Source organism: Equus przewalskii, chromosome 17 (genome assembly GCF_037783145.1).
Source record: "Equus przewalskii isolate Varuska chromosome 17, EquPr2, whole genome shotgun sequence".
NCBI lineage: Eukaryota > Metazoa > Chordata > Mammalia > Perissodactyla > Equidae > Equus > Equus przewalskii.
Window position 1 is genome coordinate 16,851,230 of NC_091847.1, and position 26,109 is coordinate 16,877,338.

At 38.0% G+C, this 26,109-nt stretch overlaps 1 protein-coding gene across 19 annotated transcripts in view; it reads right to left on the bottom strand.

Annotated features, from left to right (window-relative positions):
• The window catches only part of NCKAP5 (NCK associated protein 5), a 917,518-nt gene that overhangs the window by 421,501 nt on the left and 469,908 nt on the right, over positions 1-26,109 (bottom strand). For all 19 annotated transcript variants that reach the window (XM_070581217.1, XM_070581213.1, XM_070581211.1 and 16 more), the window contains one exon: positions 10,516-10,649. In XM_070581217.1, the coding sequence (XP_070437318.1) occupies positions 10,516-10,649 (134 nt within the window). The remainder of the gene's footprint in view (positions 1-10,515; positions 10,650-26,109) is intronic.

A 26,109-nucleotide genomic window follows, 5' to 3' on the forward strand; every position in this document is an offset into this window, starting at 1 on the left:
CATTGGTAGTAACATAAGAGATGTATGAGGACATGAGAAACATTCGCTACCCCTTGGATAGGCAACAACAACCTTTAAATCTTTATATAGATCTCTATCAAGATCTATATAAGATCTCTTAACCTAAAACATCCTTTCTTCGGTTCTCCATTAAATCCTCCTCACCTGCACATGGTTCCATATTCATCTCAAATGAATCCCCTTCTCGCTCACAGAGTTTTTCTTAGGTCATGTTTTTCTCCCTTTCTTGCAGCAAAGATTTGATTTCATTTAACATGAGTTTTTTTCAAGTCTGGCTCTTTCTTTACCATAAGATCCTTAGCGACAGGAAACTTGGCTTACTTATTTTATGCCCCCTACCTTGCTTGGCACATAGTCAAACCACTTTCGTCATTTTTTTTCCTTCAATTTTTGTCATACTTTGGTCTCACACTGCCTGCAAAAAACTTACTCTTAATGCAACAATACTATCTGAATGAAAAAATTTAAAATCAGATGAAAATAAATTAAAATCTGAAAATTATCTAGGTAAATATGATGCACCAGGATGGCCAAATGTCATCCACAGTGAGGGCTCAACAAATGTAGCTTAAAACAGCAACATGGCCCATTGGAAATATTACCATATTCATTTATACATCAGTCTAGAACCATAAGAAGTCTACCTACAATCTACCAGGGGGGAATATATCATATTGAGGTCCAAAAATGCTAGCAAGAAAAAACATAATTATGTGATTAAAGTCTGTACAGTAACCAAGGGAGGAAAGTGGGATGTTATAAAAGGCATCAGAGAGAAGGTGAGTCTGGAACTGAGCTTTGTTAGCTAAATACATATTGTCCAAGCCAACTGCAAAGGGGAAATTTGGACCACTTTAGCTAAATTCAATGACTATACAGTCCATGCAACAAATGTAATTGTAATTGGATGGTAGTCTAGATGTCTAGAAACATCAGTTTAGTCATCAGCCTAGTTGGTTTGATAGTGCAGTAGAAAAATGTACTAAGAAAGTAGAGACCATAAAAGAGGTACTGAAGATACAATTATTGGACCTTCCTTATGAATTTTGAAATGAGAAAATGGTAGTTACCAGGTTTTCCGTCTAATTTGATCCAATTTCATTTATCCCTCTGGCCCAAATTTCCCTTGAGTCAAGTGATGACGATCAAGCTTAAAAAACAGCATCAGCGGCAGAACCTGTGAATTTATGATCAAGGCTGAAATCTGTATGAAATACAATTGCTTCTAATATCATTTGAAACTTCATTTACTATCATGGATCATGAACTACAAAATGAATGAAAAAGGGAATAGAAAGAGTATTTGACCAGAGGTCAGAAGTCCTGGGTTCTAGATTGGGATCTACTTAACCATGTACCATGAACAAGTTACTCCATTTTTTAAGTTTCAATATAGTTCTATTTAAATTATAATATTATTATATGCCTTGCCTGCCAAAATAAGGTTATAGTGAGAAATGAATGAAATAATGAAGGGAATGATTTTGAAATCACTAAAAACTAAAAGAAGTGCAAAACATCATTTTTGTTGCCATGTTAATATCAATATTAATAAAAATGCTCATTATAAAACCTAATAGCTTGAAATGTTATAGGAACTAACTATGCAAAAAGAAATTCATATTTGCATCTTGAGAAAATGCATCCTGTCACTTCTTGCTATGACAAACGACAGGTGAACACCTTTGGTCAGGAGAAATGTGAAAAGAATCCTGAAACACAGTTTAACGAAAACTACAACACATTTCTTTGGTCAGAACCCCATAACTTCTGCATAGCTAATTCCCTACTTTATTCTCCAGAAACATTCTTAAAAGCTTGAGGCTGTTTGTTAGCAACAGATGTAGACATTTATAAACAAGGACCATCTTAACTGAATTATTTTTCACAAATTAAATAAAAGATTCCAAAAAACAGTTCCAAGTATTTACAATCAGCGCTCAGAGATATACTCTGTGGAATACCGCCCATTAAATGCACTGCCTATGGACCAAGAAGGTAATCAGAACAACCATCCTCACCACGGAGACTGCTGCCGTTCCATCTGCCCCATATGCTGCCATAGACAGACTAGTATAAATGCTATCCGAGGGTCATGAAACACTCTCTGAAAGTAAACTTTACCCGATGGGAAGCAAACTTTCAATGCACCAAATTCTGCTTGGTGCCCTGCAGACAGGAATTCTGCAAAGAATATTTTGAAACAGGCAACACATCTTTTATAGGTGAGCACTCCATCACAGAAGCTGACGAATGGAAAATCAAGTCTTCATCCTCCCAGGCTATCATGGTTTATAACTCTAAGAATGATGACTATTATCAACATTTTAAAGATTCCCAAAAATGGCCATTCTACAACCTCTCTTGGAAGGAAATTTCTATTATAAACACACTATCTGTAAAATTCTTCCATATGCTTAACCTAAGTCTTTCAGAGCACAATGCTGGCCACATCTTTCTGTTTCAGTAAGGATATTAATTCATTCTTGTATTTATTCATTCATTCATTCTTCAACCATCAAATATTTACTGAATGCCCACCATGGCAAAGGTCATTGGTAGTAACATAAGAGATGTATGAGGACATGAGAAACATTCGCTACCCCTTGGATAGGCAACAACAACCTTTAAATCTTTATATAGATCACTATCAAGAGCAATGTATGGAAACGGCTGCCAATTTCAGAAAATATGGAGGACAGAGGAACATGTTGAACTGTCCCAAGAACAGTAATCAACAAATTTAGACTGTGAGAAACTCTAGAGGTCAAGTGCTCTAAGTTCTTCCACAAAGAAATGTGAAGGAAAAGCAAGTGATGGAGGGTAACCTAGTAGTTAAAAGAAACATAAAAGATTGATCCAGTTTTATCACAGACAGGCAAGACTAAACTAAAGTGTCTAGGGATGCACATTAAGCAATTTAATAAAACTATTAAAAACACAGGGAGATTACTGTTATAAAGTCAGGATAACACTTACTTATTAGGGGAAGATGAAAGTTGAGATTGAGAAGAGGCACCAGGAAGGGATTTGGGGTGGCTGGCAGAGTTTTCTTTCTTGACATGACGTTGGTTATAAGAGTGTTCATTAAGCCAAACATTTGTTTTGCATAGTTTCCTGTATCTGTGCTTTGTTTTTCAAGAAGCATTTAGCAACATGCAACAACTAGAACCCCTAAACATTGCTAGTGGGAATGCAAAATGGCACAGCTACTTTGGAAAACAATTTGGTAGTTTCTTATAAAGTTAAATATATGCTTACCACATGGCTCAGTAATCCTATTGCTAGTTATTTGCTCAAGAGAAATAAAAACACACTGAGACCTGTGGGTGAAAGTTGCATGTTTATAGCAACTTTATACTCACCCAGGAATGGAAGAAACCCATCAGCAGGTGAATGGATAAACAAATAGTGGTACTTCTATACAATGGAATACTATTAAGTAATAAAAGGGAGTGAACTAGTGATAGATGCAACGACAAGAATGGACATCTCGAAAGACATGCTAAGTGAAAGAAACCAGACACAAAAAAAGTCAAATACTTTCTAACTTCAGTTAGAAGACTCTGGAAAAGGCAAAACTAGAGAGAGAGAAACCAGAACAGTTGTTGGCAGGGGTCTGGGGTATGGAGAGGGAAGTGACAACAAAGGAACATGAGGGAACTTTTCATGGAAATATTCTATATCTTAATTGCAGTGATGCTTACATGATAATATATGCTTGTCAAAACTGATCAAACTCTACACCTAAAAAAATGGTTTTTCTGTAAACCTGAGTGAAAAATCATTTATTATTGAGAGTAGGAATGAAATTAGTTTCCAATTTTAAAATAAAACATATTCTTCTACATCCTGCATTTATTTTCTTAAAATAAAAAAGTGTGTTGGGTTGGAGATAGTAACACTTATAGGTATAACAGGTAACTGAAAAAAAATGTTAGAGGAGAGGCTAACTCACTCGTGTTTTTACTGATGGCTATTTCTTCAGAGAAATTGTTTAGAAGTGAAAACAATTTTGGTTGTCATAAAGTTCTCTCTCTTCAGGCTCTTTCCCAAACCAGTTCAAATAAATCCTAAAGCGGACAACATGGGAGCCAAGAACAATAATGGTTACGTCTACTGCAGAGGATTTTAGCTTCCTTTTGCCAGTCAAGCTCCTCAGTATTCAATTTTGGCTGTCCTCCACAGAAATGCATCATCTGGGCTTGGCAGTTTTCTAATCTCGACTTCTCCAGGGTCAAGCAACCAAAACAGACACAGTGAAAGCCCATTGCACACAGCTTCACTGCGATGATAACACGGAGAATAAGACAGTCCACTCCAAGCCCTCAGTGTGAAAGCTCGGCGGTTAGAACTTCAAGTAGGCCTGGTTATAACGGTGTAATTATAACTTCACCCAAGAAATGCATTTCAGTTCTAACACACCGTATTTTAGAAAGCATAAAAAGCATTATAAAACCATAACACAATTCAACTTCCTCCTTTTACAAACGAGCAAATTGAGATCCAGAAAAGTCAAAGTACTTAACCCAAGTTATTAAGCTAGTTGGAAGTGGGGCTGCAACCGCATTCTAGAAACCCATTTAACAGGATAGCGCTCTTTGAAATAAAATTGGAACTTCGCTCTGTGTTGTTTTCTCTATCAGAGGTGAATAGGCACTATAACGTTCACATTGCCTATTCAACAATGTATAGCTCTGTTAAGAGTTTAAGAAACTTGTGACAATGTCATCACGCGTATGCAGAAACAAAAATACAAAGGAATTAAGGAAAGTTCTGCATTAAGTTATTAGTTGCTCAGCTCCACTCTCTACATAGCTGGTTTTAGCCTCCCTCTGCTTTGCTCAAGTGAGAACGTATACACTAGGTTACTAAAATATAAACTTCTGACATCAAAATATGATCCATTTTATGTTAACCAAGCATTTTAAAAAATGCCATGTAGTCTTTTTTTCCATCCATTGTAATTTAAAGAAAATTTATCATTTAACCACTGCTGCTTTGCCGTTTTAACCTTCTGGTAGATAAACTTCTGGTAGATTTACTCAGAGGTGCAGAGGAGAGGTCTCCATTTTCATGAAAAGTCTCAGCCAGAAATAGTGCTGATGGTATGGAAATGGCAACTCCAAATCAATAGCAAATTGCCCTCTATATTCATCAGGAGGAACAAGGCACTCGCGAGGGCCAGCCCCTGTAATAGGTGAAAGGTGAACCTCTGAATGGAAACAAACAGAGAAGAGGAGCAGAGCCTGTGCTGTTGATCACCCAAAGGTCAATTGACAGCTTTCCTCATCCTGTTATGTTTCACTCCTTCTAAAGATGTAGAGAAAATGTTCTTTTAATGTACCAGACACACACAGAGGCAGAAGGGAACACGTGGGTAGAACATTTAAGGGCATATTATCCTCTTCAACACACACTTCTATGCCAGGTGCCTACAGCTTCCAAATGGGCAGCAGAAAATGAACCCTAGGATTCCATAAAGTCTCTGAGAGCCAATAATGTGAACAGCAACCAGCGAATGCGTTAAGCAGTAAAACCATCTCCATTATGTCTCCTTGAAGTTCAGCATGCAGCAGACTGCACTTAAGCACGGCAATCAACTGTGATAGGAGAAATCTCCCCTACAGTAAGCAAAGAAATAGCTTCAAGGCAGCAGATAAGAGTGCCGGCAGAGAAGGTCAAAGCAGGTGCGGAGAGATCCTGGAGGTAGAGCATGAAAGCCTGGACTCCATTTGGGCAATTTTTAACTATCTTAGTCAATTACGGGTGACAAAGCTGTATTGTTCCCTTGACTTAAATTTACACTGCAGAGGGGCCAGCCCAGTGGTGTAGTGGTAAAGTTTGCGCACTCCGCTTCCGTGGCCCTGGGGTTCACAGGTTCCAATCCTGGGCACAGACCTACACACCACTCATCAAGCTATGTTGTGGAGGCATCCCACACACAAAATAGAGGAAGACTGGCACAGATGTTAGCTCAGCAACAATATTCCTCAAGCAAAAAGAGGAAGATTGGCAACAGATGTTCGCTCAGGGCCAGTTTTCCTCAACAACAACAACAAATTTACACTGCATAGTGTAAATACACACACAGACAGGCATGCAAGGAACATTTCAAGGTTACAGAGAAACATTAACTAATTCCTCATATTTTGGGTGTGATATGATTTGCTAACTGTAGATAGTTTACAAAATATGTCTGCGTGATGGTAAGTCTACCAGGTGCATTCTAATCTAAATTTCAAACATTCCTGCATACAGCTGTCACATGATAAACACACATATTATTATCAATAACATCTCTATGCAATCATTAATTTCATCTGGCTTGATTCATGCCTTTGCATGACAACATGCAATTAACAAGTAGGAAGTCTGGCTGTCCTGAATTTGGACAAAATTTCCCTTCCTCGATAGCTAAACTATAAATGTGTTGTGTTGTTCATATATGTACCTAAGCCTTCTTTATCTGGATTCTACATTTTTTGAGGACATTACTTTGTTCTATCTTATTGTGCACACAATAAAAGTGGTTGATTGGCTGAAAAGAGCAGCGGCTTTCAGGAATAATCTACACATTGATTAGACTGTTTCCAAAGGGACTGACTCAAATACATGTTCAAACCAGGCATGGTTTGCATGAAACCAGAACTCTGCAGAGTGGCTTATTTCTTAACAAGTATATTTTTTAAAATTCATTGTTACACCACCTCAACATAGCCCACCTGGCTGGAGACAGTGTTGCTGGCAGTGCTTCTCCAGATGAATCGAACTGATGCACAAACACTTCATTCACTCAAAGCAGAGTAATGAGTCTGGGGTTCTGACATTAATTTTCTTTACATAAAAGGGAAGGCAGTACCACAGCCTTAGTCCACACCATTAACCTTGGCTGGCTGGACAATCACAGTTCAAATAAACACTTAAAGGGAGGATGGAGACAGTTGTGGAACTATAGGGGGTCACAAAGCTAATCCCACATAAAATACGCCCGGCCATGATTACCACACAGATGATGGGTTGAACATTCATTACCATGTCCGGAAAGGATCTTTGATTTAAATCTCCAAACAGTAAGACAAAGAGAGGGCAGCCTCGATGATACCACCACCTGCCTCTAAGTACCACCTTATGGAAAAGCTCCTTCATCTGTGGGGAAGGCTTAATTTGAAAGTATCTTTTTCTTCTCTGTATTTATATTTAAGAGTAAAAATGGTCTGAATCAACTTTGGTATGGCTGCCTGAATCGCCCTCAGCGCAGGCAATTTCTGATTTAGGAGCTTAGAGCTGATTACATAACCTCTGGTCCCATCTCCCTCTCCTTTTCTTTTAATTGCCAAATTTTGGACCACTGCTGATCATTATCATTATACCCTAATCAGAGGTCAAGGGGGAGGACGGTATTATGGAAGAAGGTTTGGCGGTGACATAAAAGAGAACTACTCATTCAAACATTTGTTAGAGCTTTTTATCACCTAAGTGATCCTGTAACTCATTACCACAGAAAATCACAAGTGTTCAGGTTTGCCTGGTGCCTTTTAAGCCACCAGGCCCACCATGTAACTAAAACTGCATAAAATCAAGCCTCAGACTAATTCTCCTGAATCACTCATTCTGACACCTGAACTCTACTTCCCACATACACCTAATTGTTCCCAGCTTCTAACTTCATTATTCACTTTCCCCTTCAACGCTTCACCTCATCCCTGAATCTGAGACTCAGAATCTCCTTAATTACTGTTTAGATGCTCCCATGGCTATAGTGCCATCAAGCATACCAGGAAAATACTTCACCCAACTCAGCCCAGGCCTCCACATCTCATGCCTCTGAGCTCCAGGTTCATAAAAGAGGAATTAGAGAGCTACAACAAACACATATTTGGACGTTTCTGTGAACTTGCCGTACAGTGCTTGACTTGAGAACCCCGAGCACTGGAGGTCTTCCTATTTTACCTGTTATCACTTGAGCATGGACCCACCAGTCCTAATTCACATATTGTGAAATTCAGAAACTGTTTAACTTTGCAGACATAAGTGACATAGCAGAAGTAGTAACACTTCTAAGAATTAATCCTAATTTGCATTGTCATGGACCATTCTCTATTATATCCTTCAATGCCATCTATGAAGGGGCCCGTGTGATGCATTCCATTATGAACTTATTAGCACAGATAACGTTTCTTTCTTTAAGGAGTAGTAGCCTCTGTCTACAAAACAAGAATTACATATCTTCTTGTGTTATCCTTTTTATCTCGTCTGCCAGGAATCTTACAGGTAAAATAAATGTTCATTCCCAGAAAAGACGTTGGGCTTTGTAAGTATGATTACTTGCCATAGTCCCCTTTCACGGTTTTCATTTTCAGTTTTTATTTTGTCAGCTATATTGTAAAACTACCTTTTATTGTAAGCCACTTCAGATACTTTGAAAAGGCAAGTTATTAGCATTATTTTTAAAAGTAACCTCACCCAGTGAACAATACTTGCAATAAGTCCACATCTCAGATATTATCAGCTACAAAATGAACGCATCAACCCAGGGGCAAAAAGGAGAAAATTATTAATATAAAATTTTTAATTCAATACAATAATTTGGATTATAGAAATCATTGATGTGAACATTTAGATGCTGATCATGTCCAAGGGTGATGCACTATAGGCATGTTCTGTAACACTGAGAATTTTACGAAGACTTAAATTATAGGTACAGGATTGTTTAAATAAGCATAACTAGAAATATCTTATAAGTCAAATTTTAAAATGTGAAAGGACATCAGAAACGGTTTAGTGAGTCTACTTAAATTATTGAGTAATTATCTGATCTGTCATGCACGCTTTTTCCTCCATTGTTGCTGATTTACACTAGTTGTCTGGCTGTAAATGGACTTGACTTTTTCAGTTTCAATGAAGCTTTACGTAAGAAAACTGGTTATACTGGGGGGAAAAATCTTCGCAAAGCTGTATGTAAAACCAACCACTATTTGTTTTACACATAATTATCTTCTCTTTCAGCCTAGGATGTTGCCTTGGCTCTTGTGCAACTCAGATCTGTATGGGATTGTCATTTGATTTACAGCAGATGACCTGGCATCATATGAAAATAATTTACTGCGCCATGTGCCTCACGCCCTGTAAATCAATAGCCTGAATACAGAGACACCTCAATTAGACAGTGCAAGAGCAGCAAGATCTGCCTCCTCCTTTCTTATATTATTAAAATGGCAAATATTACAAAGCAGTACTTGTTTTAAAGCTGCTTCGGAAGAGGAATCTATTATTTCAAGTTGGGAGACACAAAGTGAGAGTTACCATCAAACTGAATGAAAAATCGAGCAGGAGGTTCTATAAGTAATAGCCCATGAGGGGTGGGACATGCATTTGTTAAAGTATTGATTGGTGTATTTCTACAGCACCAGTGTATTACCATGGGCTCCAAGAGTTGAACAGGGTGTTCAATTATGACTCTGAACCCTGAGGAGCCATCCATCCTTCCCACCCTGTTCTTCCAAGAAGCCTCTAAACCAAAGTCGCAAGTATTCATGGTATTAGCCACAATGAGATAAATCATTTGGAGGTTCAACTGTGGTCTCTCCCAGCAACCCACCTGAAAATTAAGCATCATTATAAAAGCCTCATAATGAGGAAGTGTATTGTCTGTCACCGATCATATCCAAATCCCAGTGGGAAATTAATGACAAGACCCACAGAGTTTTCTCATGAAAATTTTAGGGCAACTTCTCAAACTTGATTCTGCCTGGGATAACCTCACGGGGGAGAAAAAACAAAAATTATTTTCCTGATTTTGCAAATGGTGAAGTGAAATATTGAAATGAAAGCAAATTGTCCCTCACAGACTCCCCATATCTGGTCCCAAGACTGTATTTGCACAAGTTTGTCTTGCTTTCCATGGAACTGAGTAGATTTTAAATAATAGGTTGAATCTTCATCCATATTAACAATAACTGAAAACTGAAAGATTCTGGCTGTGCTGGAATTAAATCTAAGAAGAGCTACTTTTTCAGAATGCTCCTTTCAAATTCAGGTTACGTCTTTTAAAGGAAAGAAAACCATTGATTTTGATTTTTTTTTAACTCCTCCTAAATGTTTCCTCTAAGTAATGAGTAAGAGCTTACTGGTTAATTAGATTCATACTGTCTCTCTACCTTAAAATAAGATTATGATGACCAGTGAAATTTCATCCTCTTAGCTGGCCTTTCACAAGACATGCCTATAGGCCACAAAGCCAACACAACTTACTGGAAGACCTCTTGAAAGAAAAGACAAGCAGCTTCAATAAAGCCAAGACGATGTGAGGTGCAAACGGAAAGTTTCAGAAAATTGGTCCAAATGCAATAAGATGGCTTAAAGGTTTAAACTGTTGGGGAAGTAACTGGTCAAATGCAACACAATCTTGCACAGTGGGAATTCAAGCAAAGGTGCAATTGGTGCAGGGAGAAATGCATCTTCTGAAGCAAGATGCTCAGTTCATAACAATACCTGGAGAATTGCTGCTGCAGGCCACGCATCTGAATTCTGTTGCGTTCAGACTCCAGTGTCACCTCCTGCAATCGCTTCTCACTCTGAAGACGTAAATGTCTCTCTTCTTCCAATTCATGTATCAGCTTCTCATGCTATAAAAGGCACAAAAAGAATGACTTTTAAGAAGGAGTTTCTTAAATTTTATGATGAAAAATAATTAGTAATAGCTGTCAGTTACTAAGTGCTAACTTAGACCTTATATATAGATCAATTGATTTCAGCCAGCCCTGGTGGTCTATTGATTAAGATTCGGAGCTCTGATCACTGTGACCCAGGTTCTTTTCCCGGTTGGAGAACCACACCACCTGTCTGTGGGTTGACATACTGTGGCGGCTGCATGTTGCTGTGAAGTTGAAAGCTGTGCCACCAGTATTTCAAATACTAGCAGGGTCAACCAGGAGTCAGAATTGACTCAATGGCACTAACAACAACAAAATTAATTTCATTCTGGTTACAACCCCATGAAGTAGTTCTACTATTAATCTCTTATTATAGACAAGGAAACCAAGGATCACAGACATCTAAGCAATTTGTCATAAAAACTAGAAGGTGACAGGTTTTCAATCCTGGCTGCTATGACTCTAATGCCTGAATAATTTCCACTAAACCAGGTGGCTTTCTGTGCAGCTGTGAAGATCCCTGACCCAATAATACCATCAAATTCATCATAATTCAACTAATAATGACTAAGATCATTAGTGCTTGTTCAGGATTATTTTATCTCTTCAATCTGTGGTATACGATTTAAAGGGAACATTACTGTTTCTTATAGAAGGGTCGGGAATTTTAAGTTAATTACACCATGGAACTCATGAGACTAAGGAAAGAATTAGTTATTATTTCCCCCAATTAGATTTTTACAGATAAAAATAGGCGAAACCACACATTGTATTTATAATCCCAGAAAACTAGCTCATCTCACAAATGGCCAGCAGGAATTAAGAGAGGGAGTGAATGACCCAGAATAGATGGTTCAGCAAAAACTCATTCCTGGAACGGGCACAAAGCACACAAGATTAGATCCTCCTAACATTATTGACTCAGCCATGCTAATGTTGTTTTTGGTTTTGTTTTGTTGCTGCTACTGCCTTTTATTTATTTTTAGCATGTCATGCTATTCAAGTTATTGTTGTTGCTAAATTAAGCACTTGGTATACAGAATACATACTCTGTGATGAAAACCAAAGACTTAATACCTGATTATGAGGGACCTAAATTCTTTTTGTTCTGTTTTGTATGCTTTTTGGTGAGGAAGATTGGCCCTGAGCTAACATCTGTTGCCAATCTTCCTCTTTTTTTGTTTTTTCTCTCCAAAGCCCCAGTACATAGCGGTAGGTCATTTCAGGTCTTCTAGGTGGGATGCCACCACAACCTGGCTTGATGAACGGTGCGTAGGTCTATGCCCAGGATCCAAATTGGTGAACCCTGGGCGACTGAGGCAGAGCATGGGAACTTAACACTTGGCCACAGGGCCAGCCCCAGCAGGATCTAAATTCTTAAAGGGAAAGAAGGAAGCTGAGACCTCAGTCATCAAACAAATTAGACAGTATGACTCTGTACCATGTGTTACCCAGGATGAAACAGGATCCATCGCATGGGGCATACTCACAGGAAGTGAGAGCAAAGATGGATTTTCTCCAGCTCTAACTCGTAGGGAAAAAGTTCTCCTGAGGACCATGAAGGACACATTAGATCATGATCCGGAAGTGAATCTAGGTCCTCTAAAAATACGTACACATCCCCCTGCCTCTGCACATTTGACCACACTCTTCCTCCTGCTTAAAAGCCCTGTGAAGTCTCTCTATTCAAAGCCTAGGGCTCCTTCTAGGCTCACCGGTAAGCCATCTCCTCTAGAACTTTTCTCTCATCACATCATCATTCTCTCCCTTCTCTGAGTTCCAAAAGCACCTACTATCTTTACCACCCATTTGGTCCTTACTTACTTTTTTGTATTATTATTTTTCATGAGCATTTATCACAATTCTCCAACTAGATGAACACTTGCTTGAGATTATCACTATGTCTAATGTGTATATTTTTGTATTTAGCATATTACCCAGTGCACAGTAGTACTCGAAATAGATTTGATTACTGATTCTAGAGCTGGCCTTTTGCTAAGTCAGGCCTGTAGCTTCTATGTCACTACCTCTTACATGGTCCATTTTTAACCCCTGCAATCAGTTACTTCTATTGGAATCAGAAAAACCAAAATCAAAATCAAATCTTTATTCTGTCACTTTCTAGCAGTTTTGGAAAGAAAGGAAAACATGGTTGCAGAAGAAAAATGTGCTAAGTATCATCAAATCTTTGTAGAAATAGTTAAAATGGCAAATTATATATAACATATATTTTACCACAATAAAATATAAATTAAAAAAGAAACTCATCACTCAATTATTGCACATAATCAATATTCCTCTTTGTATAGACTCATTGGACTAGACTGAACATGGGTAAGCCACCCATATTATAGAATCTAGAAGATTGTGCTTTGATTCCTGAGACAGGCAAAAAAAAAAAAAAGAAAGTGTATGTTAAATTGTTCAAAAGCACATCCAGTGAAGGATGTGAAGTTTTGCAGAGAAAATAGCACCTGTCCTTCCTTTAAAAGAAAAGAATGTTACACAGATTCACTCACTGCTATATTGAAGAATTGCCAAACCTAATAAGGAAGAACCTTTTCTATATGAATAATCCCTTCTGTTCAATTTGCTAACACCGTTTCAAATATGAATAAAATTATACCCTCACAACATAGAGAAAGTTCTAGGGAATTCTAAGACTAATGAAGGCAAAAAATGTTTACTAAAATGCATTCCCTTCAAATGATGTGTTTCAACTGAACCATCAAAGCTTGACAATAAGCCACACCTACTTTCCAAATACAGAAAAAAATTTTACCCAAATTATAGAATATGACTGAAAGTAGCAAGAGAGTATATCAATGGATTAGCCATATTTTTTTTTTGTATTAGCTGTATCCTGAATATAAACTGATTTGTCCCCAAAGTAATTTTGACTTTCTCCCACAGGTTTGCTCTACATCTCTTACAGCAGGGAGATTGAAATGGAGTGAGAGATGGAAAATGGTTGGGTGTTATTTCTATGATGTCTCTAAGTACTGAAGAGCAGTAGGTAGAAGACAATGTCACAGAAATCTGGGTAACAAATCTGATGAGGCCAAATTTCCGTGGCAACATCTCTCTTTCCATTGACCCACTGGGCTGGGCTGGCTCTAAGCAGCCATCTTGAGAGCTCTGACAGTGTTTTTCAAAACTTATTGGACACCACATTTGTATTTCTCCTAGTTTCATTTAGCAAGATCACCTCTTCCCTTGCTCCTCACTGGCTTTCTTTACTACTGCATCCACATCACTACCCCAGGAGCACAAACAATGGCCCAGGGCTGCATCTAAAAAGTGACATTAAACACATGTTCACAGGAAACTTTGCCAGCCACATTCTCTTCCTTCCCTTTAGAGGCATGGCTTCATGCTCATTGAAAAGGCAAGTTTGCATATTTTTCTCAAGAAAAGCAGACTTCACGTGGGTGAACTTTCAACCCCGCATTCTTCTTTAGCTGCTGTCTCTAACTCTACAGGTTCTATGAGAACAGTCTCGGAGAGCCCTTTACAGTTTATAGAACATTTCCACCTTGTTGCTCTGTCTAGTCCTCAGAACAACTCTGCATGTCAATTGTTACCAACTCCACTAACAGATAAAGAAAGTGAGGTAAAGACAGGGAAGGAGCTTGCCCAGGTTAAAAATCACCACTCTGGGACCAGAACTAAGTTTTTCTGACCCCGAGTGCCCACTTTTTTCATACTGTGGTCAGTTCTGCTATAACACTTATTTTTAAAGTGCAAATTTATTCCAATGCAAATGAGATATCAGGGGGCAATTTGAGCATGACACAAATCTCACATTTGCTTATGCCCAATTTCATTCACGAGAAACATGTGAACAGAGAAAACTGCACCCTGCTGAACCTAATGTAAAAATACACCAATCACACACACCTCAGATAGAAGGACCAACACCCTCAGTCCACCATGCATGTTAGGAGCCACCCCATCCACATCTGGTGGTACAACTTGCCCTCTGATGTCAGGGGCCTTTTATCGCTTCATGATAACTCACAAGCTGTAGCCCTTCCTGTGACGGCTTCCACAAGCAACTTCATGTCCTTTTCAAGGTAAAGTGACATATTTGCTGTGTTATTTATGTAATTCTTAACCATTTAACACATGTAAAACTTAGCTGCCATTTTTATTAGATTCTTTTTTTTTATGTGCCACTGACAAAGTTTCTGAGTATTGTGCCCCTAGCTCTATTTTCCCCACAAGCCCTGTGCCGTGATTTTTAGGAACATGTATGTCATGTTATAGCAGACCTGACTGTACATCACGGTGGAGAAAGAGGAATCCAAATCAAGAGAAGAATTCTGGAGCCCTTTCCCTATTTGGGCACAAGCAAAGAGTCAAGGCTTCGACAAAGAATCAAACATAAAAAGAAAGGTATATTAAGTCCATGTCTTTGTTCTACCAAGTGATCTTGTCTATATCTCATAGCCTTCACACACACCTTAAACTTCCTCCCATTTAAATTCTATGCGCTGATTAAGCTCTGGGAAGAAGATTCCACAATTTCCTTGGGTAATCCATTTTATTTTTTTAAACTCATTTCCTGATCATTTTCTAAGACTTGCTTAAGTTATCTCAAGTTATCAAAAAGCCATTTCTGGGGGCTGGCCCTGTGGTATAGCAGTTAAGTTCGTGTGTCCCACTTTGGCGGCCCTAGGGTTCGGCTGGTTCAGACCCTGGGTGTGGACCCACACACCACTCATCAAGCCATGCTGTGGCAGCGTCCCCCATGCAAAGTAGAGGAAGATTGGCACAGATGTTAGTGCAGGGACAATCTTCCTCAAGCAAAAAGAGGAAGACTGGCAACAGATGTTGGCTCAGGGCCAATCTTCCACACTATAAAAAAAAAAGAAGTCATGTTCCCAGGAAATGGAGAAAAACCTATAGGTTCTGATATTATTTCCTAATTTAACAGAGAACTGTGCTTGGAAAAGGAGCTATGGACGCACTCATGTGGATTTATTCATTCACTCAGCCCACAAATGTTTACTGAACGCTAAATATGTGCCAGACACTGGACCAGACAGGACAGCAGCCATGAGCCAAGTAGACATGGTTCCTGACTGCAGTAGGCTTACACACTAGTGGAGAAGGCAGGCGCTAAAGGAACTATCACACAAATACATATATCAGTACAAACTGATGGATAATTAAGGGTTTGCTGAAGGATGACAGCAAGAGGAACTGATTTGTCTGTCTGGTTTATTTGGTTAGGGGAAAGCTTCTCTGGGGAAGTAACGTTTAAACTAAGACCTCCGTGATGACTAGGAGTTACCAGGTGAAGAGACGGTACCAGCACTGCAGGCAGAGTGAGTAGCAAAGGGGAAGTCTTTAGTCACATATGAGAAGAACTAAGAGAAGCCCAGTGTGCCTGGAGCCCGGTGAGCTGGGAGAAAGGGGGTGGCGTATGATACAGGTGGGAAGAGCAAGGGGTAGCCCCAGGGGACCATGAAGGTTATATGAAGGATGTGGGCTTGTGTCCTGAGTAAAAAGATAACTCATTACCAGAGTTTAATCAATCAAGTGATAGGATCTGATAAAGATTGTACAAAGATCACCTGACTACTGTGTGGAGAAAATACTGAATTAACAGGCTAAATAACAGAGTGGGAAAATATTTAAAGGGAATGGTGAATGCTACCAGCTTCTAGTTTAGACTGCAGCATTTGCTACTTAAGTGGTTTTGGACAAGCCAGTTAACCTAAATCTTAACTGTTATAAGCTAGTTTCCTCTGTATATTGGGGAGAGTAAAATCACCTAAGCCAATTTCATAGTACCAGTGTGAGGAATGAGTGAAATAATGTATGGTAAAGCACTATAAAAACTTGAAAGTGCCATATAAAAATAAGATATGGCTAACTGGAATTTTACAGCTTATATTGTCTAATATACTTTAGTTACTGTTGATAAATTCTATAAAAATTTTAGTCTTTAATGATTACTACATATTAAATAAATATTGTAGTTATATATTTCTTTAAAAAGCTCAAAAATGTGTTTTTAAGTAGAATAACTTTAATACTGAGGAGAAATACATTTTAAATTACATTTAATGTAAGAACAGAGAGACTAACTTAATCACAGATACCATCTAGAATGCATATAACCGTAGGCTTAGACTTCCCTAAAAGACATTATTTTTTAATCCTACCACCTAGTACGATTTTAAACAGACGGCTTGATCTGTGGTGTGCCAAGACTTCAGGTGTTAATATCAAGATATCAACACTTGATTTCAAATATAAAAAGTCCATCCCACATCTAATTATATTCGGTGATTCTAGTTACATCAGTCGGTGATACTACTGGCAAAGTTAGTTACAAAAGAGTCAACGAATTTGGAAAGAAAAGAGGAATTTTCTTTACTTGTTGTGAAAATTCTAGTCCCACCATCCATGGTCACATGTTAGGTGAAACATCCACCAGAGCAAGAGGGGCATCTCCCATTCACGCTCCAAGCATTCTGCGTAAGTCCTGCTTAGTGAGTGACATGAGGTATCAACTCATCCAGAGGTATTCTATGCCAACTTGATGCTTAAGAGATAGATAATAATATATACAAAGGTATTCACTATGTTCCATTTCAAAGGATTTCCTGAAATGTGTTCAAGTTATAATAATCTTGTTGAATAATATTTTATGATTGAAGAATCATGGAAAAAATATTAACACCCTTGGATAATAAAAGGATCTAAAAGGTAGTGAGAAATGCACATAGACCATTAGAGAAGGCAATAGGGATTAAATGATATTCCTGGGTATTGATGAAAAAATACATGAACTCATCCAAGAAATGTGGAATCTGGTAAATAAGCTACATACTATGCAATGGGGATTTTAAGTTAAACAGACTATTAGAAGAGATAAGTATATTTGATTCAATGATATAAACATAAGACATGGTATTAAGACTCAATAATCAATCAGAACTTGAAGATGTGTTTAGATTTCCTTATTATTGGTATCCAGACAGTCACAGATATCACCAAGTGTTCACCATCAACATCCAATGTATATTGGATCATTTTAAGATTACACAGAGACCCAGAATAACCATTCTAATTCTCTTGCTACCTGTTGAGAATCTAAAATTGACAGGTGATTATTTTTCTTCAAAAGTCCATAAAACACACATCAGCAACAAAATTAAACTGTTATATTTTCATGAAAACCAGTTTTTAATGGAAAAACTCTATATTAACCAATTTCTATCAAGCCAATGTAAAACGGATCTAAATTAAGCTGTAGTTATTACATCTAATTTCAGCCTCATTTTTGCTTTTTACACAAATTGCAATATATTTTCGCTGTAAGGCTCCCTGAATTCAATATTCCCATTAGCTATGAAAGATTCAGTTATCCTAGAAGCAGAGAAACAGATAAGGAGCTTAAGAATTGATTTTTTTTAAAGCCTGTACTGTTGGCTGTAACAGAAGAATCAGAATCAGATTTTGAGATGCCAGGATAGAAGCAGCCCAGTATACATCCGCAGTACTGATAACATTGCTCCAGAGAGACAAAGCTTTTGTTCTAGCAAAAAAAGATACAGCACTTGGTTAAAAAAAGAAAAAAAAAGTGAGAGGAGGGAGGAAAAGGTGAGTGAGAGAAATAAAGGAGCGGGGAGGACTGAAGGGGAAAAAGACAGATGAGCACTTCGGAGGACCTTAAAAATGTCCTCAGCGCTAGAGGAGGGCACTAAAAGAAAAGTGCCATAAGTGAATCGCTCCACAGATTAAATTTTCTTAGGCAATAATTACATATATGTTTTCTACATAGCAAAAGGCTACAGCTGTGAACTTTATGGGAGGAGTATTTTTAGGGTGGGTTGTGCAAAAAAGCACTATAAAATGAAGATTTGGCACGTCAAGATTGATACGGACTATAAAGGCATGTTGGAACAAATTATGGTATCCTACAAAGAGAAAAAGTTGTCTTTCACCTATAGTCAATAATCTTTATTACTTATCAACTAGATTTACAAGTGAAGAATAAAATAGTAATATTGCATTCCTAATATAATGTAATGCAGTTTTGATTTTTATCATCATACAGCTGAAAGAAATATGACACAAAGTTATACATTGACCCACTTCCCACCTTTTTCATCACGTGATTTTCACCATCATGATTCCTGTGGTGGAGAAAACATGAGGCTAGATGTCTGGGCTATTTCCTTTTGGTTCTCCCATTAACTTGCCATGCAGCTTTGGAAACACAATCACCCTCTTTGGACCTCCTTCTAAAATGTTAAGGTCCCTTTCAACTCTCACATTTTATGCATCCATGAAATTAGCCACAATCACAGTGATGGGGCTTAGGACACATTATCCCAAAACACTGCACCTTGGCATATTGAATATTTTAAACTGAAGGGTTTGAGAAAACAGCAGAAGCAGGAAGGTCACTCTGACCTCCCCTACCCCTTCACCCTTCTTCCCTGCAACAGGTCATAAAATCCTCCTATGAGAGGTGCCCTCCCTGTAGCCAGGAGGAAGAAAGACACTCCTATCACCAGAGACAGAGAATTCTCAGTCAAGAAATCTATACAAACAAACCTAGTTAAATGAACCCTTATCTTCCTAGTTACTTCTTCACCACTTAACTAGCCCTAGCCCAAACCCTTCTATCTGGTCAATTCTTCACAAATTGATTGTTTCTCTGTCTACGATGTACAAAAACTTCCTGCTCTGGTCACTTCTTTGGGTCTTCATTCTCTTGTAAAGGCTCCTACATACATGTAAGAATTCAATAAAATGTGTATGCTTTTCTCCTGTTAAACTCTTATATCAGTTTAATTCTTAGGTCCAGCCGGAGATCCAAAGAGGATAGAGAATTGTTTCTCCCCTACAACAGCAAAAGAAACATAATTGCTAATGGTGTAAAGAGTATAATGAGATGAAACATAATGTCTATAAGATGGGGTGGGAGGGTGTGCATATATTGGAGGATAGTCACAGCACGGATTTCATTTTATAATGACGGTGATTGGCATCCCTGTATGGATAATTAGGTGGATGAAGCTGGAGATTAAGAGGCATAGGGCATTATTTTTTTTGGTTAGTATAAAACAGGCAAGGCAATGTTAAAATGATAACATCGGGCATTACCCAACTGGGAAGAGAGGTGGCGAAACATAGACCCCAGAGGCATCGGTTTTAATTTGGTTCTTAAACAATTGCAGATTTCAGTAGACCTTGAGGAGAACAACAGAAACTAAATGATGTTTGAGCAAGATAATTCTTCCTCAGGGTGGACTCCAGAAGTGAAAGACTACTGTAATAGGGACAAGCACTGACTGCTTCTTTTTTATTACTGTCATTCATTAGCAATGGTTCCTTGAGTTAGAAAAGGCCTTTCCAAGGGGTTTTCTGGCTCACTGACTTTTTGACTTCGACAAGCTTCTCAGAAAACCATTTCCTCCCAAGTCTTTGACTGTCTGATGATTATGGGGGCTGGCCAAAAAAAGCAAGACACTGAAGTAACAATCCAAGTGAGTAGTAAGCTTCGTGTCCACAGTCGACTGCCTAATTCAGGCACACTCTTGCCCTTATCCCAATCACTTCCTTGAGTTTATTTGGTCAAAAGTCTCAATTTTCAACTTTACTTAGAAAATAACTTCATTTACCCAACCACTGGGTCCTTTTATAAGAAGTCAGTGACTCATTCTTCTCCCTTGGTCACGGATCTTTCTCTGTTGTCATGTTAATTGATCACAATTAATAGTAGCTATTAATTATTCTATCCCTTTGGGGTTCTCAGGAGTCAATTTTACTAAATGTCTTCCCACTTGATTGAAGCCTTAAGTACTATTCTTTTCTGATCTGTGGATACAGTGTATTTCATATAAGGAAGGGGGAGGATTTCAGTTCTTTTAGGGATTTTTACTTCCGGTTCTCTGCCCTGAGCCTACTATGTACTTTAGAATGGCCGTAGATTTATTTATTTCCCCCTTCACCCTCACTCTGTTCCTTTTCTGTCTTTACCTCACAATGACCAGTAGAGAATGACTGGACTTCTCTAGCAGATTTAGTTTCCATTTCAAACTTTAATTATATTTCTCTCCTTGTTCCTTATTATAGAGGACTCCAAGATCTTTTATTCTCTCTTCTATGCTCCAATCTTGAACTTAACTATATTTACTATATAGTTTACCACTTGCTCTGCCTTTTCCATCCTGGTGTCTCTCTTACTTCACTGCCCACCCAATTTACGGTTTACCCCACACGTTGGTGATTCTAATATTCATCTTAGCTTTTTAAAAATTACCTGATGGCATATCCTTTGCTAAGCATTTCATATATAATTACTATCCCCTAGCTCTTCAAAGAGCATGTTTTCTTTAGGGAGTGATGGGGCCCTGCACTTGGTAATGAAACGCCATAGAATATTAGCATATCACTCAGCATTCCAGAAGTGTTTAATACATTCTTGTTGAGTTAAACCCTGAATCCTCTTGACCTCCCACCCAGTACTTCTTTTTCCTTAGTTGGCAGCCAGCTCTACGTTTGCAAAGTTTGTACCAGTGACAGATTTCAGTCATCCTCATGATCCTGCCCCTGAGGATAATGTGATGAGACTTCCTTTGGTTCAAAAACCCCATAGATACATTTTACCCTGTTGGTCATTTTCTTTTTCTTACCACTGGCTTTGCTTGTCTCAATTTTTATCCTCTCACAACAGCCCATTGATTGTAATCCTAAATTTCATATTCAAATCTCTTATTTGATTAGTCACTTTCACTTCTTAACTACTAATTCAACAATTTCTTTCCTTAGAGGATTTGCAATGGCTTCCTTATAAAGCACTTATAATTCCTCTTTTTTTAGGATAGTACATTTTACTATTCTTGTTTTCATCTTACTAGATTTTACAGAATTGTAGGAGGAAGAAACCTATTCACACAAAGAAGCCGCCTTTTTTTCTCTGATTGGAATTCTTATATTCCTGTCTTTCTTCAGTGAATGGGTGTAATTATGTGTATGGGAAATTAGAGTATTTGCTAGGATAATTATTCACTCCTCTAAAATAGGAGAATAATTATAATGTCAACAATAGTCTGTTCAAAGTACTACTGGAGCTTTCGTTTTAAATCTGCCAGAGAAATGGCTTCCGGGACCTCAGTAATTAATATTAATTTCTCACAAATACTTTTTATTCATGTGGAAAACACACTAGAATGCCTTCATACTTCTTATTTCATTGTGGGAAAAGTCTCTTCAATTTTTCTTTTTAAACAAGGCCCTGAGAACATCTAGATTGGTTTTTACACAGCCAGCTTCCATTATTTTACGATACTAGGCTCTATTAGAAACCTGAAATTTTAAAACAACATGATTTTTAACAGTTTGCCTTATCCTTGTTAGCAAATGCAAACTTTCACATTCTAGCATTCCATCAAAAGGTCAGCTATAATATTTAAAAGATGAATGTGAAACTAATCACAAGTTTTGGTTCAATGCTTTAGTATTTCATTTCATACAATTACCAAAGTTAGAAGAAATTGAAAATATTACATATTGAATAATTAGAGCTTGTGTTATTTCAAGGAGGTAAGGTTCAACAGAAATATCATTTTTATGGGGAAACCATTAAAGACATGTAAATGAGCCGAGTGAGCACAGTTAATCTATAGAAAAGGAAAATGTACATTCTTTTTTTTTTTTTATTTTTTTTTAAAGATTTTATTTTTTCCTTTTTCTCCCCAAAGCCCCCCAGTACACAGTTGTGTATTCTTCGTTGTGGGTTCTTCTAGCTGTGGCATGTGGGACGCTGCCTCAGCGTGGTCTGATGAGCAGCGCCCTGTCCGCGCCCAGGATTGGAACTAACGAAACACTGGGCCGCTTGCAGTGGAGCGCGCGAACTTAACCACTCGGCCACGGGCCAGCCCCGGAAAATGTATATTCTTAAAAGACAATCTGAGTACTTCTTTTAAAAGTGCACTTAACCCTTGGTTAATCACATAAATGGAGGAAAAGATCACGATAGATAATCTCAGTTTCTGAGTGGTGGGAGATAGTCACAAGAGGAAGCAAGTAGAAAACACAGCCTCATATGGTACAAATAACAGCCATGAAAAACAGGGCAGTGTAGACTACAGACACCACTAATCAACTGCCTGCTTGACACACAACTGGGTATAGAAAGGCTCGCAGTAGGAACGCCTAGGTCATGACCACAGGTCTTTTGTGTGCAATTTAAGTGAGCATCAGAAATTGCATTTTCAAGTGCCCTTTTTGTAATCTCCTAGATTCTCCTCAATTTCAATGTCACACAGAAGTGGTCTCTCCTGGATGGCTTAGTCAGACTTGAATGAACACAACCAATCTGTACAGCTATCTTTCCACACGGACACATTAATACCTTTCCCTTTCTATCAGTCCTATAATCAAAGGGAAACAGACATCTTTAGATTTGGAAAGGCCCTTTAGATCACCATGTCCAACGGAAGTCCTAAAAGGCACTAATCATGCAGGGTGATCCAGTCCAGCCTAAGTCTTTGTCACTGTGCAGAGAAGATCAAAGCTCCCTTCAAAGTCTCTCTTCCCAGGTAATTGAGAGAAGAGCAAATTTTCAAGAGTTTGGTGGAATTGGGCTTCTGGACCAGTAGGATGTATATGTAAAACTTTTATCTACATTTGAAAAAGCACTTTCCTTTGCAATATAAACCTTTCTATATAAGCTCAAAATTAACCCCCTACATGAAGATGGAAAAGTGGCAGGGTCATAAAACATTTTAATCATTATTATATTAGCATTCTTAAAAGCCCTCCTAGAAAATTTTGCCTCCTTCTTCAGAAATCAATGATGTTAAAAGCTAAGTATTTTCCTGGCCTTGAGTGTTACGAAATGTGGTTCCTTCACTCTTACAGGTATAGAATATCGGCGCATTGCTCCACAACTGTACATTTTTATATAGGCTAGGACTCCCAGAACTTTTGACCAAACAATCAGATTCAACATGTACAAAGAAAATGGTTCCAATTAGTGATATTAAACCACCATTAATTATCATGGTCAAGCAAAACACATGTGCTATTACATAGGCATGCCATTCATCACATCCAAATGCCTAGAACAGCAGGTCTCTCCTCTTAGACCAGGAATGATTACACACAGTCCACAAATTGCAAAGTGTTCAGTACACTGAAATTACTGATAAGCAGTTATTGAATAAATAAAGGCACAGCTACTATAACAGAGGCAGTCTGTGGCTTTATTTTATTTTACATTTTACGTAAAAAAGATCTATCTACACAACAAGAGTGTGGCCGCTGGCATAAATCTGAACTGTGGCTGGTGGCAGAAGCCCCACTGATGTATAGGCTAAGGAGACATGTAGACACTTTTAAAGAGCACATGTCTAGTTATGGAGAAACTACAAAAGCAATTCCAGGACAAATCAAGTGAATGAAAATAGAAGAGAAAAAAGAAAGGGATATTTCTATATCACAAATAAGAATGATACTGAAGATGAATCCTGACTGAGTGTTGTGAGCACTTTTCATGTAGCATCCACTGAATCCTCCTAAGAACACTAGACAATACGCACTACGTCCAAAGCAATTGTTTAAGATTATGAACCTAAAGCCACAGGAAATAAATAGCAGAGCCAGTGTTTGAGCTCAAAAATCTGACTCCAGGGTCACAGAGCTTGGCTGCCTCTCCTTATAAGTACAAAGGAGTTTCTTTCCTCGTCTAGTAAACTTTCACCTCAAATAGTGAACCAACTGTCATTAAGCTTTTCCCTTTCCATGACCCGTTAGACATGTGGGGGATAAAAGAGATTGAAAAGATGGTCTTAAAAAAAAAGAGATGGCCTTTGCCATTTAGAATATTATAATGATCACATATCAAACAATTAGCCGGCAAAGCATGACTATAGAGCAGGGGCTGGCAAATATTTTTTTGTATGTGAGACCAGATGGTAAATATTTTAGGTTTTATGGGCCATGCAGTCTCTGTTACAACTACTCAGTTCTGCCCTTGTAGCATGAAAGTCAGCATAGAAAATACATTAACAAATGAGTGTGGACATGTTCCAATAAAATTATTTCAAAAACAGGTGGAGAGGGGGAAGCTCAGCCATAGTTTTCAGACTCTTAATCAATATTACTAGTTGACATTTCACAAAAAGGAATCAATTCTAATTGTTTATTTCCAGGAGGTGATATTTCTTTTCTCCAAGATTTACAAACTCCCCAGAAACCATGGGGTTGGGGAACTGTTATTATCACTGAGAAACAAACACAACTCGATACACCTCCCCCCAAATTTAATGAAATTGTAGCCACTGTCAACAAGCGAAAAATTAAGTTTGCATTTTCTAGAAAGGATGAACTCTTCAGCAATTCTGGAAATCACGTAATATTTGTGTTTGTCATTGTGCTAGGAACAAATCTTTTATCCATCGCTCTGTGATTACACCTCTTTACAAAGGCATCAGTTTTATGTTATACATAGAATTACATTTTACCCTTTGGTGCCGAGCCATTAGCCAGTGTCTCTGCTTATTCTCAATCAGGAATAGATACTGCCTCCTCCCCCAGAGAGAGAACAGAGTCTGTAGTCATTTCCTGCCAGTGTTGTTTAGTGTTAGAGATTATTCGAGTTATTTCAATTCAACAACAATTTACAAAGGGCCTACTTCATGTCAAACTAATCTCAACATTAGACAATTTTTAATATTAGTCACAACATATGTATAGGTAAAAGATTATTCAGTCCCACAAATAAACATTGTGTTTTTCTTTAATTCTCCAAGAGCCTATGAGATTCAATGTTGACAGGAGCTGACAAATTTAAAGGCTTTCCTACCATATATTCTCAAACACTGAAACAAAATTTTAAGTCTAACTACTCAAATACGAACAACTCAGAATGTACAGTAAGACGCTTTAGTGCATATATCACAGGTTGTAGCAGAAAAAGTCTTTCTCCATCTCTCTACCAAAAGTTTTACATTTATAAGTGTCCTTATAGCCAATAGTTAAGACTCCTACTTCACAATATCTGAGTTGGCTTAGAGGAGAAAGAGTAAGTTTGCAGTCTAGAATCTGTGTAGCCCTTGAGTTATGCCTTTTCACCAATAATTTACCTCCCCAGATTGTGCATTTAGTTCATATTTTAAAGACTTCAAAACTTCAAACGTCCTTTTGTCTGTTACTCATTGATTGTGGTTAAACTAAATGTTTTTCACTCTGTAATCAATACTTTCTTACGAAAATAAACCCAGGCATTGACAAACAACTCTGCAGCATATTGCAGCTTTGCTGAGAGTAGACAGTATGAAAAACTACCCCTCCCAAGAATTAAAAAAGATCTCACTGACTCCAGTGCTTACTACAATTTTTACAAGTTTCTTACAGCTGAATCATTCCACTGTAACAAGACTTTATTAAATTAGAGAGC